This window comes from Podarcis vaucheri, assembly GCF_965113315.1.
Source record: "Podarcis vaucheri genome assembly, chromosome: 1".
Taxonomy (NCBI): Eukaryota; Metazoa; Chordata; class Lepidosauria; order Squamata; family Lacertidae; genus Podarcis; species Podarcis vaucheri.
This window is the reverse complement of record NC_138759.1, coordinates 11,577,991-11,595,299: the sequence shown is the minus strand read 5'-3', so window position 1 is coordinate 11,595,299 and position 17,309 is coordinate 11,577,991. Positions and strand designations below refer to the sequence as shown.

The window sequence follows — 17,309 nt, the reverse complement described above, 5'->3', positions numbered from 1 at the left end:
TGCACATGTGCACGTGCATTATTTCCAACAACGCTTAATTTAAAGCACACATTCCTAGTGATACAAATCTTGGGGTGCTTCCAAGGATGGGCTTAATATGGTAAACGTATCACAAATGGGACATTGATCACATTCCTGCCCAAAAGGTAAATCTGGATCCAATTATTGGGGGTGGGGGGAATACGGGCTGGGGTTTTGAAGCCAGAATGTCGCATGGACCATGCAAAAAAAAAATTGCATGTAGGAGGAGCACCCATCTGCCAATCTGGAAATTAGAACCAAAGGTCAATCCCTTCCCTTCTCTGCTGCAGGGCACAAATACAGGGTGGTCAGCTGGGGCTCTTGCACCTTTAATAGGTCTGCAGAAGAGGGAAGTTCATCAGAAGTACCTGGTCGTTCAGTGATGCAAGGGCATGTATGAACTGGCCCAAAAAGAGGCTCTTTTCCTGCTTTCTAACCCATGCTAAGAGATCTCTGAATGTTCCTTTGATGGAACAGACTTGTTTCTCAGCAAGATATGTTGCACCCAGCCCTGACTTTATGGGGACCAAACTGGCTTGAAGGCAAGCACTTCCAATGCAATGCAAGCACTCCCACTCTTGTCTGTGGGCTGGCTGTATCCAGATCAATCCATGGAGGGTATAGAGACACTGGAAGCAGTGGGAAGCTGTAGCCTAAAGAACAGTAGGTCCTGTTCGGTTGTCCTTGCAAAGGCAGAATGCCTGGCTCCTAGTATTTACAAGGCCCTGGCCAATTTAAAGCCTTCGTGTTGCTTGCCAGTTGCAGATGTTAACATCTGTCCCGTTCTGCCTGGACTCCTGGATCAGTTTCAGGAAGCTCGTCAAGTTAAATGTCCACCCTTGACCTTGAGAATCCCAGATTGCTCCCAGTAGTCCTAGATTGTTTTAGGAATGCAGTAGGATGGTGTGTGGGTAAGGGAAATTTTAAAATAGCAAATTAAAGATCAGAATGCAATGCATTTAAAAAAACAACAACAACTAATAGGGCTCACTAATAAACATTCCATAGGGATGGAGCAGGTACTGAAGATAATGTCCGAGACTGCCAAATCGCCACCCACAACAGGCCACCAGCAGAGGATGTGAACAAGCACAGTGTGCTAGGCCTGTGCAGCAGGAACTTCCAGTTGATGCACCAAAGCCTTAGGGAGGGCTCTGCAGTGAGGATGCGGGAAAAAGCTTTCTCCACCTTTACGGATTCCCATTTTAGGAAACCTACCTGTTCCACCAGGCCTTTGGAGAGGTTTAATACCTGAAAGCGTACTATGTCTAGTTTCAAAAAAACCTCTTTATTCTAGTTTTAACGCAGACAGTTTTAACTTGCTTTAATGGTCTTTTTTTTTTTTAATGCACGGAATTTTAATGCACTGTATTTTCCTGGGAGCTTGGCAAAGTGGAAAGTGTAGCCTGGCTTTGCTATACTCTCCCTGCAGGCTGGAGTACACAAGGGATACAATTCAAACGGCAAACGTTTCAAAAGAGTTTAATTAAACGAAGAAAAATTATCCCTAATGGCTAGCGTACGCTGCTAGTGATTCTCAACGTAATCTGCTTCGGTGGTAGCCCTTGAACCCGCCACGGACTGGAGGCTAGCGCTGCCTTGAGGGACCTTCGGTGAGACATTCAGCTCCTGGGAAAGAGCAGGAGAGATGCTTGTCTCCGATCTTATGCTTTCGTCATCCTCGTTCTCAGCATCCTGCGTCCCGATAGGCTGAAGCGTATGAGGGATAAATCTGTGGCGTGGGCATCCAATGATGCCGATCCTGCCAGAGAAGAAGAGAGCAGCCAGGTTGTTGAGTGGATGCCCACCTGCTACACCTGGGCTAAGGGAACTGCACTGGCTGAGCTACAGCGTAGGGGTTATACTCCACCACTTAACACGATGGCAAAGTGGTTGGGGTGCTATATCGGGACTGGGGAGACCAAGGTCCAAATGCCCATCTTGGCTATGAAGCTCACCGTGTGACCTTGTAGCAATCATCACCTCACAAGGCCAAACTAGGCAATACCTGAGCTCCCTATCTGTGCCCTGAAATGCAAGTTTGTTTTTCAAAACAGTATGCATTTAAAATAATAATTAAAACACTGCACTTAAGGATACAGCTAATGTCTAGTTTGGCCCTCGGGTCTCCCTCGCAGGTGATTTCTGAGAAGTTTCTCACCATAATTACCTTGAATTTCTGCTTAACCCTCAAGAAAGAAGGGCATTTTTGCTGGCCAGGTTTAATTCAATTCCATCCAACCTCCTTTGGGGAAGGTTCTCAGGCAGGGTGGAAGGAGAAAGAACTTGCCCATGTGAAGACCACCTGGTAGAAACCCTTACACATACTGTTTTCAATTGTAAACTATATGCTGATCTCTGCCAGCAATTTTTATATCAACTCTGTATCCCCAGATGGAAACCAGAGTCAGAGGTCATACATTTTCTATTACTGGGGAATGATCAGGAGCTCACCAAGTTAGTGGCTAAATATCTCTATTTGGTTTTTTTGTCGTCGAAATACACTGCAGATGTCTGATCTCCCTGGAGACCAAGAGATGTGACGATAGACTGCTCTGCCTCCTTTCTTTTAGCAAATGTTTTGTGCCACTGGGGAAGTGGTAATTCTGTAGTGATTTGTTTTGGATGTTGTATGTGATGCCAATAAAGGTTTTACGATACGATACGATTTCTGAGAATAAAATGGGTGTCTGGAGAACCAGGTAGGCTGCCTTGTGCTCCCTGGAGAACAGGCAGGATAAGAAACAAAGAGATGAAGATGGGAGAGTCTGGTAGCTGGAGTCCCCTTCTCCCGGTTTTCTGTTTTTGGGGTAAAGCAGACGGAATTGTTGCCAGGTGGAACAAACAGACAGACAGGATGCATGTCACCAAAACCAACGTAGTCCATTGGCCTGAATTTGTTGGCATCCGTCTGTCTCGGGAGACAATGGAGGAGTGTGCCTTTTGGGGTGAGGTCAAGCCGTTCTTATCAAAACGCAGTGGTTAAGCATTCATTGGATCCTATTCTGCTAGCTTTCCTCTCTTTTGCTCTAGCAGGGTCTCCAATGTCCTTTTGCTTTCCCCATGGCCATCACATGAACAAACAAGGCAGATGCACCCAGTGGCGTAGCATGGGTTGTCAGCACCCGGGGCAAGGCAAGTAATTTGCGCCCCCTAACCTGTGGATTTGCGCCCCCTAACCCTAACCCCCAGATGTTGCGCCCGGTGCGGCCGGCCCCCCCCTGCACCCCCCACGCTACGCCACTGGATGCACCCAATACATTTAGAGCACATTCAAATAGGATCAAAACTATGAGTTACTAAGATATATTTGTGAGAGAGGCCACTGCTCCCTGTTAGATTTTGCGGTCACGTATTGCGTAGAAAAGCCCTGCATTCCTTACTTGGGTTCTGGCACGACAGAGGAAAAGGGTGGCAGCTCTTCAGGAACGTAGGCTGGCTGACTTCTGCCAGCATGGAGGTAATGGTCCTGGAAAAGGTACTGAGCGCTGTCTTTAGGCATCGGCAGCAAGGTGCTCAGCACCGGCGATCGCTGGTCCATGACACTTCGGATGGCTGGCTGCCTTACTTCGGTGCTCCTTTAAGAAATAGTTTAAAAAATAATAATAATAAAAATGAATAAGGGAAAGGTGTTCAAGTAAGGGTGAAGTCATACAGGGTACCTCCCGACTGACAGCATTTTGCAGGCTTTGGGGGTGCAGAATTCAATCACATACTGGAAATTTAGATTTGCAGAATTACGGTAAAATGGATTAAAGTGCTCTATTGCCTCAGGGAAACAAATATACTAAAAAATATGGATTTTTTTGTAATTAGGAAAGTGACAAGGAAATGCATTGAAAAACATGGGATGAATGAATGACCAACGGGAAAGTACGTATTTTTCGCTCTATAGGACGCACCAGACCACAAGACATACCTAGTTTTTGGAGGAGGAAAACAAGAAAAAAAATATTCTGAATCTCAGAAGCCAGAACAGCAAGAGGGATCACTGCGCAGTGAAAGCAGCAATCCCTCTTGCTGTTCTGGTTTCTGGGATAGCTGTGCAGCCTGCATTCACTCCATAAGACGCACACACATTTCCCCTTACTTTTTAGGAGGGAAAAAGTGAGTCTTATAGAGCAAAAAATACGGTATGTGAATACATGAGATACAATAGCCATCTTCAAATATCTCAAGGGCTGTCATAGAAGATGGAGCAAGCTTGTTTTCACCTGCTTTGAAGTGTAGGACTTGACTCAATCGATTCAAGTTACAAGAAAGGAGATTCCGACTAAACACCAGGAAGAACTTTCCGATGGGAAGAAGAAGAAGAGTTTGGATTTAATATCCCGCTTTATCACTACCCAAAGGAGTCTCAAAGCGGCTAACATTCTCCTTTCCCTTCTTCCCCCACAACAAACACTCTGTGAGGTGAGTGGGGCTGAGAGACTTCAGAGAAGTGTGACTGGCCCAAGGTCACCCAGCAGCTGCATGTGGAGGAGCGGGGAAGCGAACCCGGTTCTCCAGATTACGAATCTACCACTCTTAACCACTACACCACACTGGCTCCCACTGTGCGACAGTGGAACAGTCTCTTTCAGGAAGTTGTGGACCCTCCTTGCTTGAAGGTGTATAAGCAGAAGTTGGACAGTCATCTGCCATGGATGCTTTGGCTGAGATTCCTGCATTGAAGGGGGTTGGACTAGATGACCCTTGGTGTCCCTTCCAACTCTACAATTCTATGATCCTCAGGCTGGAATGTGCCCTACAACTACAATAATGCCTCTTGTTCACCTGGATGGAGGCGATATGTGCAGAAAATTCTGACTTTTTTATGGTTGGAATGTAACCTACTGCAGGCTCCAGCCACTTCTGGCATATGGCCTTGGCAGGACTTTGGGCTAAAAAAAATGTCCCCCCCCCCACCCCCGATATAGATATCTGCAATGTATCCTATAACGGAGGGGAGGGGAGAAGAGAGAAAATGAGGCCATACTTGCGATAGCGGAAAGTGACCTTCTTCACCTCCTTGGTCACGTCTGTTTTCAACTCCTTGGGTTTAGCTGTCTCCCTCAGAGCAGGATTGAATATGTTTGAGCGGAGCAGCCGGCCAACTTCCTGCTGGATTTCCTTGAGGTTCTTCTGTCTGAACGTCACAAAAGCCACGTAGGAGGAGAAGTTGTACAAGCACTAAATGAAAAATAAAAATAAAAATGGAGGTGATCTACTCTATTGTTGCAGCTTATCTGAAAGATGAGACAACCCTTAGCTGCTCTGTTCCTCCAGGCGACCGCTCTTACCTCAAAGAAATCCCTGTCTTTCTGTGTTGTTGATATTTTCCTCCTAAAATGTGGAAGAGAAGAATAAATCCACAGATAGCAACAGAGAAAGTACTCCATAAACATCTTCCTAAATGAAAGGGAGTTTCCTCAACATTCTGTCACTTTCTAGCATGACCAAGAAACAGAATCAAGACAGGTAAAATTCATTCCCATGCCCCAATGACACTACCAAGATCATGGCTTTTGGAAGTGAGGGCTCCCAGTCGGCAGTTTCCTCTTGCCAAAATGACAGGGGGCCCACAAATGCAGTTTCATCCTGATTTGTTTGTAGGGAGGTTAGACAATGTTGCATCAAAGCAAGCGTTATCTCATGATTCCCATGCATTTCCCCCCACTTCTCTTTTGCAAAAAAAAAAAATTAAAATACAATCTTTTGGGGAAGTGGGCTTGTTTGCTTTATTTCAGATATTTAAATAATACTTAATAGTCAGAATTTCTAAGTAGGGTAAAAAAAGGTTTGGGGAAAAAAAAATCTAACCATACAGAGAATAAGAACAATTAAAAATCAACATAAAATCAGAACACTACCTTAAAATGCTGGTTGAAATAAGAAAGTTGTGGGACAACTATTCTCATATAACTGACATGCTTAACTCTAATTAACGCATGAAGGGGTTAATACAATAGAGTAAGCTGTCCTGCCAGGCTTATTTCCTTTACCATGGGAGGAAATAGGTAATCAAGCCTATTGTCCCCATCCCTCCCCACTCTACCTGAGAAACTCAGCATGAGAAGAAGTTTGAGCTTGCTGCTCCAACTTAGCCGCATGGCTCTCACCAGCCATTCTTGAGTTCCTATACCGATAATCTGGGAACCCTTACCACTTTGTTACTGTCTTTGTTTCACGGTCTGAAGCACATGAATCCAACCTTAAGACAGTATGTAAGTAAACCAGTTTTTACTTTGCTGAACATGTGGTCTTTTCCTATGCTGGGGGGTAGTGAGGGAATTTGGAAGCAACGTAGAAGGCATACTAAGTATTTGCCCCAAACCTGGATCTTGGCATCCAAGAATTATTCAACATGGAGGGTCCTTGTCTAATCTCAGTTGGGAGGGAATTTCAGGCTTCAGCCCCAACCCAGGCGACATGGTTTCTAGCAGTTACAAGCCATGCAAACTGAGCCATGGGGGTCAAGAGACTTCCTTAAGATCTCAGTGATCAGGCTGGGATGTAAGGGATTCACCAATCCTTATGATATTCTGGACCCAATTTTTTAAGGGCTTTGTAAATTAATGCAGGGATGTAGGTGGCGCTGTGGGTTAAACCACAGAGCCTAGGACTTGCCGATTAGAAGGTCGGTGGTTCGAATCCCCGCGACGGGGTGAGCTCCCGTTGCTCGGTCCCTGCTCCTGCCAACCTAGCAGTTCAAAAGCACGTCAAAGTGCAAGTAGATAAATAGGTACCACTTCAGCGGGAAGGTAAACGGTGTTTCCGTGCGCTGCTCTGGTTCGCCAGAAGTGGCTTAGTTATGCTGGCCACAGGACCCGGAAGCTGTACGCCGGCTCCCTCGGCCAATAAAGCGTGATGAGCACTGCAACCCCAGAGTCAGCCACGACTGGACCTAATGGTCAGGGGTCCCTTTACCTTTACCTTTAAATTAATGCATGAACCTTGAACCAGGCATGGTATCATATGTGCAAGCTTTTAAGCAATGATGTTACATGGCTGTGGTCATCCAATTCCATCAAGTCTAGTTGTAGCATTTTGCACCAGTCAGAGCTCCAGGAAAGCCCCATATAGAACACATTGCACTAGTGAAAGGGACTTCAGAAATACAGACCAGGAATGAAAAAATCAGGCAGCAAAGTTTCTTAAAGAAAAAGTTTTTTTTATTTGGATTTTTGTCAGACAAAAAAGCAAATAGGGTGCATTCAGGAAAATGAAGAATGCCCACCCCTCCTTGGGGGTAGCTAACTCATATACCCTCTTGCAAAGCATAGTTCAGCCCCTTGGCATCCCTTTAGCCAATGATTGACAATTTCCTATGGTCATTGATGCATATTCATTAAAGCTCAACCAATTAATAAATTGGTGTGTCCTTTCGGTTCCAAGTTACCTATTCCACTAGGTGGCGCTACTGGCTTATAAACTAATTAACCTCCTTATTAGTTCCAGGAAGTACTTGTGGTTTAGCAACTTCACACCTAAGAGTTATATCTGGACCCTGGCGGTTAGCTACATCCTGCTTGTCAGGGGTCGTTTCTTAGAAATGGCTTAACCTCAACTGGCAAACTTCCTGTCGGGGCAAGCTACCCTTAACCACACTTGCTCTTTGCAAACAGGAGAGAGGCTTTGCTCTCAGAAAATGACTTCAGGCTTTTAGCTTCTAGTTTGCTCTCTAAAACGGTGTCAGAGGTTCTTAGCCTGGCTTTAGAGGTCCTTAGCCTGGCTCTCCATTGGTCATCCTGACCTTCAGCCCTGCATTCCCCCCTTTCCATCACGAAAATGCTGACCGGTCACGGTTCCCCATTTTCGCTTGATGGACCTATAGGTACAATATCATAGAGAGCCAGGAAATGTACACTTCTGTGGATACACGGGCCTCCCTCTATGACCCTGTCAAGTCTTCAAATATGATGCTGGGGAACCACGTAGGTGGTGTTCAGAATCTTGACCTCGCACGCATACCCAGCACTCAGACCTGTTCAGGCTCTTGGCCACAGCCGTGGTCATGTTCAGGAAGGTGTTTTCCTTCCACCCGGTGGCCATCTGAGAGGTGAGAACCATCAGGAGGCAGGGTATGATCCACATCCTGATTCGAGGGATGTTCGGTGCCCCAGAACAAAGAACTGTACCACCAACACAGAATTACCCAAAAAGGGTAATACCACAGGCCAGAGGGATGGGGGCCCACGAAGGCTAGGTCATGTGGGCCTCTAACTCCTGGCCCTACTGAGGCGTGAACAGCATCTACACACAAAACGTTCCCACTCTACACAGGGAAAAGTGGCCGCCTGACACTGATACACTGCTAGGCCTCGGGAGCTATAGGAATGGCAATAGACTCTGTAAAGTTCAAAGGCTGGTCCTACTGGGTGGAGGTCACCTACGTGGTCTCTGACCAGGGCCTATGGAGGCTGAAGCCTGGGGTGGCAACCCTTATGTAGCCACAAGAATACCCTACCACATTCAAGGGTATTAGATGTGGAGTTACCAGGCCCAGTAGTTCAGGCAGTATTCTGGGATTTTTTTGGGAGGCTCAAGCCACCACGACAACCACAGGTGGGGCTGCAGGATTTACTGACACTTGTTCAGCAATTTCAATACGCACCCGGTTCAGGCTCCCTACCCTGCAATATTTGCATTAAGATAGGCTCCGTCCCATGCAACACCTGGATTAAGATCAGGACCTGGTCTACCAGATGGGGTTGGTACAGTGCTCTACCCCCTGAGTGACAGTTGGTTACCCCCCCACAACAGCAAGAGCGGTCCAGAACTCGATAGATTTCGACCGTCTCTGCAACTTCCCATAGGAATAGTACCCATGTGCGCTGGACAGTGGTGTGGAAGAGAAGCCACAGTGGGGTAGTGGGATGTTTCAATACGGCAACCTCATCAAACCCCTGTTCCCAATAGCTAATGAGCACGCCATTTCTTACCACTGGCAAGACGAACCAGTCATAGCAGAGGTCCGCAGGCCAATAGGGTCGGTATGGCTCAATGGGGTCAGGACAATAGGACATAGAGCAAATCAATACAGAACATAATAGAGAAAAGGGGAAAGTCCTTGTGAAAGTCCTTGTGATGATCAGTCGCAGGATCGCGTTGCCCGTGGCCCAACGCACTCCCGGTGGCGTCGGACGCAGGGGTGATGATCAGTCGCAGGGTCTCGTTGCCCGTGGCCCAACGCATTCCCGGTAGCGTCAGACACAAGGTGATGATCAGACGCGTGTGATGCACCCAGGGAATCACGTCGGCTATTCTCACCGCAGTTGGGATGGAGAGGAGGACGGTATACGGGTCTCGCCACTTAGGGATGAGGGGGTTGCGCTTCCACGCTGTCACCCGGCTGGAACTGGTGGACCGGCTCAGCGAGACTGCACGGTGTAGGCTCGAGGTAGTACCTGGAAAGGAAAACAAACACACACGGGGACAGGAATTGCACTTGTTCCTGAGTGATGTGATCTCCCACCCGCCCCAAACTGGCGGGGATGTCTCGGACGAAAGCGGGTGGTCTGCCATACAAAAGTTCAAAGGGTGATAGTCTCAGTCTCTTGGTTGGAGCGCTCCGAATCCGAAACAAGGTAATGGGCAGGACATCTATCCAGTGTAGTCCCGTCTCCTGGGTCAGCTTGGCCAACTGGGTCTTCAAGGTGTGATTCATAAGTTCAGGTTTTCCCGAACTCTGGGGTCTGTAGGCTGCGTGTAGCCTTCAGTTTATCTGCAGTGCCTTGCACACTTCTTGCACAACTTCATCAATGAAGGCAGGGCCATTGTCACTGCCAATACTTCTGGGGAGGCCACTGTCCAACCCGTCAGGGTGCAGACAAACACAAGCAGGTATTTGATGCCCCTAACTGGAGGTAGTTCAGTGAAGTCCACAATCAGGCTTTCCATAGGGGTGAAGCCCACGTGTTGTACGCCCGGTGGGGGAAGGTGGCCTTGTCTGGGGGTGTTCTTGGCGCACAGGACACACTTTTGGGATATAGCAGCAATTAGTTGGGATAGGTTGGGGATGTAGAGTATTCTCCCAAGGTGTGCTTTAGCAGCTGGGCTTCCTATGTGAGTAGACTCGTGGTAGTTCTTTACAATCACGGTAGCCAGATGTTGGGGCACAAAAACACGGTTTTCTGGTAGACGGAACCATCCCTCCTGGAGTGTTGCTCCTTCCTGGCGTGCCCACTGTTGCTCCTCCGGTGTGTAGCGTGGTTCCACATCGTCTGGAGTGAGTTGTGGGATGAGGGCTGCGTTGAGTGCTGGTGGAGGTTTCAAAGCTGCTTCACGAGCTGCGTTGTCTGCCTTCCGGTTGCCCCTAGTGACCATGTCCTGGCCTCTCCGATGGCCTTTGCAGTGCATCACGGCAATCTCTTCGGGGCCCCATACTGCTTCTAGTAACATCTCAACTTCTGGACGTTACCCTTGCATCTAGTTGCCAATTGCAGGGCAATGCCTTTTGCTGTTGGACTTCGCCTCAGAGCACAAACAACTCTTGGAGACTTTGGCTTTCTTAGAGCTCTTGGAACGGCTTGCCTGGCTTGCACCCCCACTTCTGGGTGCTCTGCTGCCTGAGGAACAACTTGTAACTGCCTTCCTCTTCCCTTCTCTCAGCCTCTTTCCAGCCCACAGTCCATCACACAGATTTATTGAAGCGTAGAAACACCTTCCCAAAACAGCCTCAGCCCCCTCTGGCCTTGGTACTTTTTCTGGGCATCCTCAAGCCCCTTCTGGTCTGGCTGCCACTGTGGCCTGACATGCTGTCTTCAGTTCCTGCCACACGACCCAGGGCTTCCTCCCTTGGAATATTGGCAACAGCCAAGAATCAAGGCTGGCCCTTAAAATGGCTAGGACCCTTTGGTCTCTCTAGAACATCAGGCACGTCTGCTTCACAAGCTTCCACTGCGCCTGCAGACTTCTCAATGGGTTGGGCAAAGCCTGTTTCAGCCTGTGTACCCCTTATATTCCATAATGGTGAGAACCGAATGGGGCACATTCACATGCATCTCCTGGCCAAACATGAACTTGCCTGCTTCTTCCACTAGCGTGGCGGTGGCAGTGACAGCCCACAGACAGGGTGGCCAGCCTTTCACTGTGGAATCTAATTGCTTGATAGTCTCAAAGGCTTCTTGTTGGGCCGGTCCCCACTCAAAGGGGTCTCTTTCTCTTCCTCTGGTACTCTCATTTAGAGGTTTTGCTAAAATACTGAAGCCTAGGATCCCGATTTTGCAAAAGCCTGCTGCTCCACAACTTTAAGCTTGTCTTTTAGGGATATCACAATCTCTGCCTTTCCTTGCTGTGACCTTCTGACAATTTCTAGATGGTCAGTATGTTCAGCAAGTTGTCTGGATAAATTAGCTAAATCTTCATCCCTTCTTTTGCATTTTGTAAAGTGAGCTGGTTGTGTGAATCTTTCACTGATTTCAGCTCATTCACAAAACTTTGTTCTTTGTATTTCTTTTAATTTTAATAACTTGTTCAATGTCTCCTTTGCAGAGATATGTTCATCAACCTGGGATTTAAGATGGTCTGTTCCCTCCTTACATTCTATTTCTGTTTCTTGCAAATTTTTAGCTGATTTACTTATTTGTTCTTTAAGCAATTTAATTTGTGAGTCACACTCCATGAGTTTGTTGTTGTAAGTAACATCACAAGTATTGATTGCAGAATGAAGATCTTTAACTGTTTGGCTAGTCTCTTTGTTTTGCCTAACAAATTCTTCATTCTCTTTTGTTTTACTAGTGTTTTCAAAAAAAAATTTTTCTCAGCCAGTTCTGATTTTATTGCACTTAACTGTTCAGAAAGTTCTGAAAGCTTTCTGCCTCCACTGTTCACACCTTTGGTTTGTACATCTTTCAGCAATTTCCCTGTCTTGCATTTCATAGTCTTTGCACTTGATCTGACATTTCAGAATATTAATCTTCTCAGAATACACATTTGTATTTGAAATAATAGCAGAAATTTCTTTGTCTTTCTCAGCTAAAACCTCTCTGAGGTTGTCAAATTCTCTTCCATGCCTCTGGAGGTCTTGAATTAGTTGAGACCTCTCTTCTAAATGACTTGTGTTTAATCTATTAAGTCCTTCATTTGTCTGCTCAAGATCCTGTTACATTAATTCTATAGCAGCATCCTGTTTCATGGTCTTTTCTCAAAAATGGGTATTTATTTATTTTTTCCTCTGTTAATGCAGTAATAACTGCTTACTGTTCTGTACACTCTTCTCCATAAACACTGCACTTCTTCTGGACATCTTCCCTCTCCAAAACCTGACATGAGGGAGTGACTTTGCAATGTTCAGTCCTGCATTTCTTCAACCGGGGGGGGGGGGGGTTGTCATCTACAACCTTCAGCCAGTTGTCTATATAGGGGATCTGGTCAGGATGTCCCCCCCTGGTCTATGCCATAGTCTCCGCTGAATCCTTTCTTGAAGTTGTTTAACATGCATTGAAGGGAAATTACTGGACCTTTCAAGCCTCCCCCTCCCATTTTCAGTATGGCCCTGTACAGCGTCCCCACACCAAACACTCACACATTCATTTCGCAACTTTTCTCGCCCAGGTGCGGTCGCCCGACTGGGAAACGGAGTACTTGTTGCTACGACCCCAGGGGAATGCCCCGGGGTAACACACATACATGCACAAAATGCCTCTCTCGCCAGACGTTGTACCATACACTAACCACCCTGTGCCCCCCCCTTTCTCTCCTTCCTAATACCAAAGCGTGGGTGGTTGGGTCAACCCTTCTCCTTAATGCCACTATCCACGCTGGAGATTTGATCAGAACCTCCCTTCTCCTTAATTAAAAGGAGGATTTCCTATCCCCTCAGGGCTTGTTGCCATGTACTCACCCCAGCCGGCTGTTCTCTGCCCTGTCCTCCCAATCTCGGCTCTTCAAATCCGTTGTCCTCTGTCCCAGGATACAGCAAGAGGGTCAAGTTGCCTTCTGTCCCCCTCCGAAGAAAAGGTTCGGTGTGCACCTGGAAGCCAGGAGGTCTGTTGGCCCTCCGCCGTCACTGCCCAGAGGGCAAGGGAGCTGCCTCCTGGTCTCTGAGGACACTTAAAGTCCTTCTGATCCGAGTCACTTTTGGCACCAGAAATGAAAGGGACTTCAGAAATACAGACCAGGAATGAAAAAATCAGGCAGCAAAGTTTCTTAAAGAAAAAGTTTTTTTTATTTGGATTTTTGTCAGACAAAAAAGCAAATAGGGTGCATTCAGGAAAATGAAGAATGCCCACCCCTCCTTGGGGGTAGCTAACTCATATACCCTCTTGCAAAGCATAGTTCAGCCCCTTGGCATCCCTTTAGCCAATGATTGACAATTTCCTATGGTCATTGATGCATATTCATTAAAGCTCAACCAATTAATAAATTGGTGTGTCCTTTCGGTTCCAAGTTACCTATTCCACTAGGTGGCGCTACTGGCTTATAAACTAATTAACCTCCTTATTAGTTCCAGGAAGTACTTGTGGTTTAGCAACTTCACACCTAAGAGTTATATCTGGACCCTGGCGGTTAGCTACATCCTGCTTGTCAGGGGTCGTTTCTTAGAAATGGCTTAACCTCAACTGGCAAACTTCCTGTCGGGGCAAGCTACCCTTAACCACACTTGCTCTTTGCAAACAGGAGAGAGGCTTTGCTCTCAGAAAATGACTTCAGGCTTTTAGCTTCTAGTTTGCTCTCTAAAACGGTGTCAGAGGTTCTTAGCCTGGCTTTAGAGGTCCTTAGCCTGGCTCTCCATTGGTCATCCTGACCTTCAGCCCTGCACTAGGAAGCAAGTGTGCTTTAGTCCCATTCCACGGAAAGCTTCAGCTATAAATCAAACTGGTGTTAATGGCAGTGAAGCTGGCCAGGTTTGGGGGGGGGTTTAGCTCCATCAAGTTGGCATTCCTAAATCATTTGCCTATTTTAGCCGCTCTCCCAGTCTCAAACCAAGAGCGTCCTCCTGGCTTATGGAAGATCTCTAAATTTGACTAAACATGTGTATATACGCATGTGCGAGAACAAAATGCAGATCCTTCCCCTCCCTCCCCTTATGTAAATTTGCCCCAGAGGAAACTGGCAGCAATGAATATTACCTAACCCTGTCCCTGAGCCAGATATGCCTGCTTTCTTCCTCATTGTGTGAAGCACTAACAAAGTAAAAGGGGAAGGAAATCTACAAAACCCGTTTTAAAAATGGCAAGGTCCTCTGCAAATACCATCTAAGGGCCCCTCTGCAACTTCACCTCTGCCTTGTTCCAAGATTTTCACCACACTTTGGCTCTGCACACACAAAGATTGGGAATCACACAAGTGGGTGGGGGGCAGGATGAGACCCTCCAGAAAAGCGTAGGGTTTCTTTGTGTGCATCTTCCCCTCTAGGGCTGAAGCTGAATTTCTCTCTCTGGGCCCTTTTAGCCTCAGAGAGAAAGTTGGGCTTCTGTGAAATGTTGTTTTGGGGGACGGTGTTGCCATTTTATGACAAGAGATGTCTCTGAAGATTACATATATCGCTCTTAGGCCCCAAAGGGCTGGTGACTTAGTCCGTTTGGGGGGGGCTAATCTGGCCCGCCGGTCGGTTTAATCTGGCCCCTGTTGTGGCAGGGTATCTCCTGAGGTAAAATCCTTTAAAAAAAGCTCAACAAGTTTGGTCGGTCCTCACACATGTTCACTTCATCAAATCTGGCCCTCTTTGAAAAAAGTTTGGGCACCCCTGCTTTAGGCTTAACCTTCCTAACCTGGGGGCCCTCAACTCTGGACTAAAACTCCCATCAGCCCCAGCCAGGATAGGCCGCTCTAAATTTATTTATTTTGTTAAATTTTATATACTGCCCTTCATCGTAAGATCACAAGGTGGTTCACAATATAAAAACACAAAAATATGTAACATAATAACAAAGCAAAACAATACCCCCCTTTAAAAGACCACAGATTGTTTAATTAGCCAAAGGCCTGGTTATAGAGGAAAGGTTTTGCAAGCTTTCCTGGGTGGAGCAGTCCCCAAACGGGGAACCAGGGCAGAAAAGGCCCCTTTCTCGTGTTGCCACCCTCAGGACTGGCTCTAGCAGTCAGCAGCTACGGACCTTCCCCAGGAATACGGTTCCTGATATTTCACATTTTCAGATGCGTGCTGAAGTTCTCTGGGCCAGAGTTTCCAAAGCTCCCTTCGGGTTGCCTGTAAAAGGTTTGTGAAACAGTTGGGCATCTCAGTTGTGTCCAGTTCTGGGCACCACAATTCAAGAAGGACACTGACAAACTGGAACGTGTCCAGAGGAGGGCAACCAAAATGGTCAAAGGCCTGGAAACGATGCCTTGTGAGGAACGGCTAAGGGAGCTGGGCATGTTCAGCCTGGAGAAGAGGAGGTTAAGGGGTGATATGATAGCCATGTTCAAATATATAAAAGGATGTCACATAGAGGAGGGAGAAAGGTTGTTTTCTGCTGCTCCAGAGAAGCCGACACGGAGCAATGGATTCAAACTACAAGAAAGAAGATTCCACCTAAACATTAGGAAGAACTTCCTGACAGTAAGAGCTGTTCGATAGTGGAATTTGCTGCCAAGGAGTGTGGTGGAGTCTCCTACTTTGGAGGTCTTTAAGCAGAGGCTTGACAACCATATGTCAGGAGTGCTCTGATGGTGTTTCCTGCTTGGCAGGGGGTTGGACTCGATGGCCCTTGTGGTTTCTTCCAACTCTATGATTCTATGATTCTATGATTCTATCTCTATGCTCAGCCCTGCTCACTCTTTCTTTCTTTCTTTCTTTCTTTCTTTCTTTCTTTCTTTCTTTTCTTGACAGTGGAATTCAAGGCTCTTTTGACCAGGGGCTGCTGTCTACTAATATTCCTTAAAAATTAACCACCAGGTAAGCAGCCTTTCTCAGCCTCCTGGCTGCCTGTTGTTTTCCGGGCACTGTTCAAGATGCTGAAAAATCCCAAGTCATTGGGCTTTTCCTGACATGAAAAAAAATGCAGCAATGGGGGAGCTCCAGCTCTGAATTTCTGCCCAACATGCAAGCATCTAAGGTACAGAATGCAAAGGTGGCACCCTGTATTTAGTTCCACTCTATCCCTGCAGCTGAATCGGGAGGGTGTGTGTGTGTGTGTGTGTGTGTGTGTGTTTGCAATACTTGGAATTCAGAGCCAGGCTTTCTGGTTGGGTCACTGAACAATTTTGTCATGCTGACTCTTGCATGCGCAGCATTTTTGGGCTGGGCCACCGACTGTACTCAGCCTACAATTAACCACAGAGTTGGTGCGGCTCACCCTGCCGAATCGACAAGAAAATAACTCCCTGTGCCGCAAGCGACGAGGATGGCTGACAGGACGCTGCTGAACCTGCACCTGTGCAGCACCTGCGGGTGGCAAGGCACCGCCCAAGATCACACAGATTTTGCTGCTGCAGAAGCAGAAGGCAGCAGCTCTCCTGTGTCTCAGGTGTGTTGGCAGCCCAGCTGCCTCCTATCAATTGGCTGCAGATGCAACGAACTGAACCCGGGACATGATGCCTTCTGTTTTTGTTTGTTTGTTTGTTTGTTTGTTTGAATTTCAACCTTTATTATACAAAGAACTTAAAATACATACAATATAAAACATTACATTTCAGACATTACAAATTATAACTATACAAAAGAATATAGAAGAAGAAAGAAAAGAAATAGAAAAAGAGATAGAAGATGATTTTATTTACAATAAAAAAGAACCTTCTGACTACACCCGTTGTACTATTTTGAAACAAATTCTTTTTTACACAGTTTCCTGAAGATGCAAAGTGCATGCACATGCAGGAGAACAAAGCTCAAAGTCAGGGCGGGTCCCTTGTTTTGGGTTTGGCACTTCAATACAAGGAAAGAAAGAAAGAAAGAAAGAAAGAAAGAAAGAAAGAAAGAAAGAAAGAAAGAAATGTGGAGGTGTTGAGTATCCTGTTCCCCACACAAGGGGAGTCCTTTGGCAGGCTAGGCGGCCCAGGGAGAGGGAACACAAATGATACCAAGGTGCCAAGCTGCTTTTAGGGATTGCAGGCACCCTTAAAAATCATGGGGGGTGCCTGAGGTTCGCAGGGTTGAGCAGCTGCTGGGATCGTAGCACAAGGGTGCAGCAGGTGTTCTGAATGAAGAAGGTCCCAGGTTCAGTGCCAGGTATATCAAGTTGAAAGGGGTCTAATCGTAGCAGGTGAGGTGGAAAGGCTTGAGATCTCAGAGAGCCACTGCCAGTCAGAGTAGATAACAGGTGGGCAGGATGGTCAAATGGATCTCCTTTGAGGCAGCTTCCTACAACCTGGAAGCCAGTGCTGTCTGCTTGGTTTTCACTCTGTGCACAGCTGGCTCTGAGGCA

At 46.8% G+C, this 17,309-nt stretch overlaps 1 protein-coding gene across 1 annotated transcript in view; it reads right to left on the bottom strand.

Moving 5' to 3' along the window:
- Positions 1 to 1,487: 1,487 nt before the first annotated feature.
- The window catches only part of PPP1R36 (protein phosphatase 1 regulatory subunit 36), a gene marked incomplete at its 5' end in the record, with an annotated part of 78,932 nt that continues 63,110 nt past the window's right edge, over positions 1,488 to 17,309 (bottom strand). Inside the window, 4 exons of the mRNA XM_082236363.1 lie at positions 1,488 to 1,783; positions 3,405 to 3,599; positions 5,000 to 5,193; positions 5,304 to 5,346. Coding sequence (XP_082092489.1) covers positions 1,549 to 1,783; positions 3,405 to 3,599; positions 5,000 to 5,193; positions 5,304 to 5,346 — 667 coding nt within the window. The 3' untranslated portion in view covers positions 1,488 to 1,548. The remainder of the gene's footprint in view (positions 1,784 to 3,404; positions 3,600 to 4,999; positions 5,194 to 5,303; positions 5,347 to 17,309) is intronic.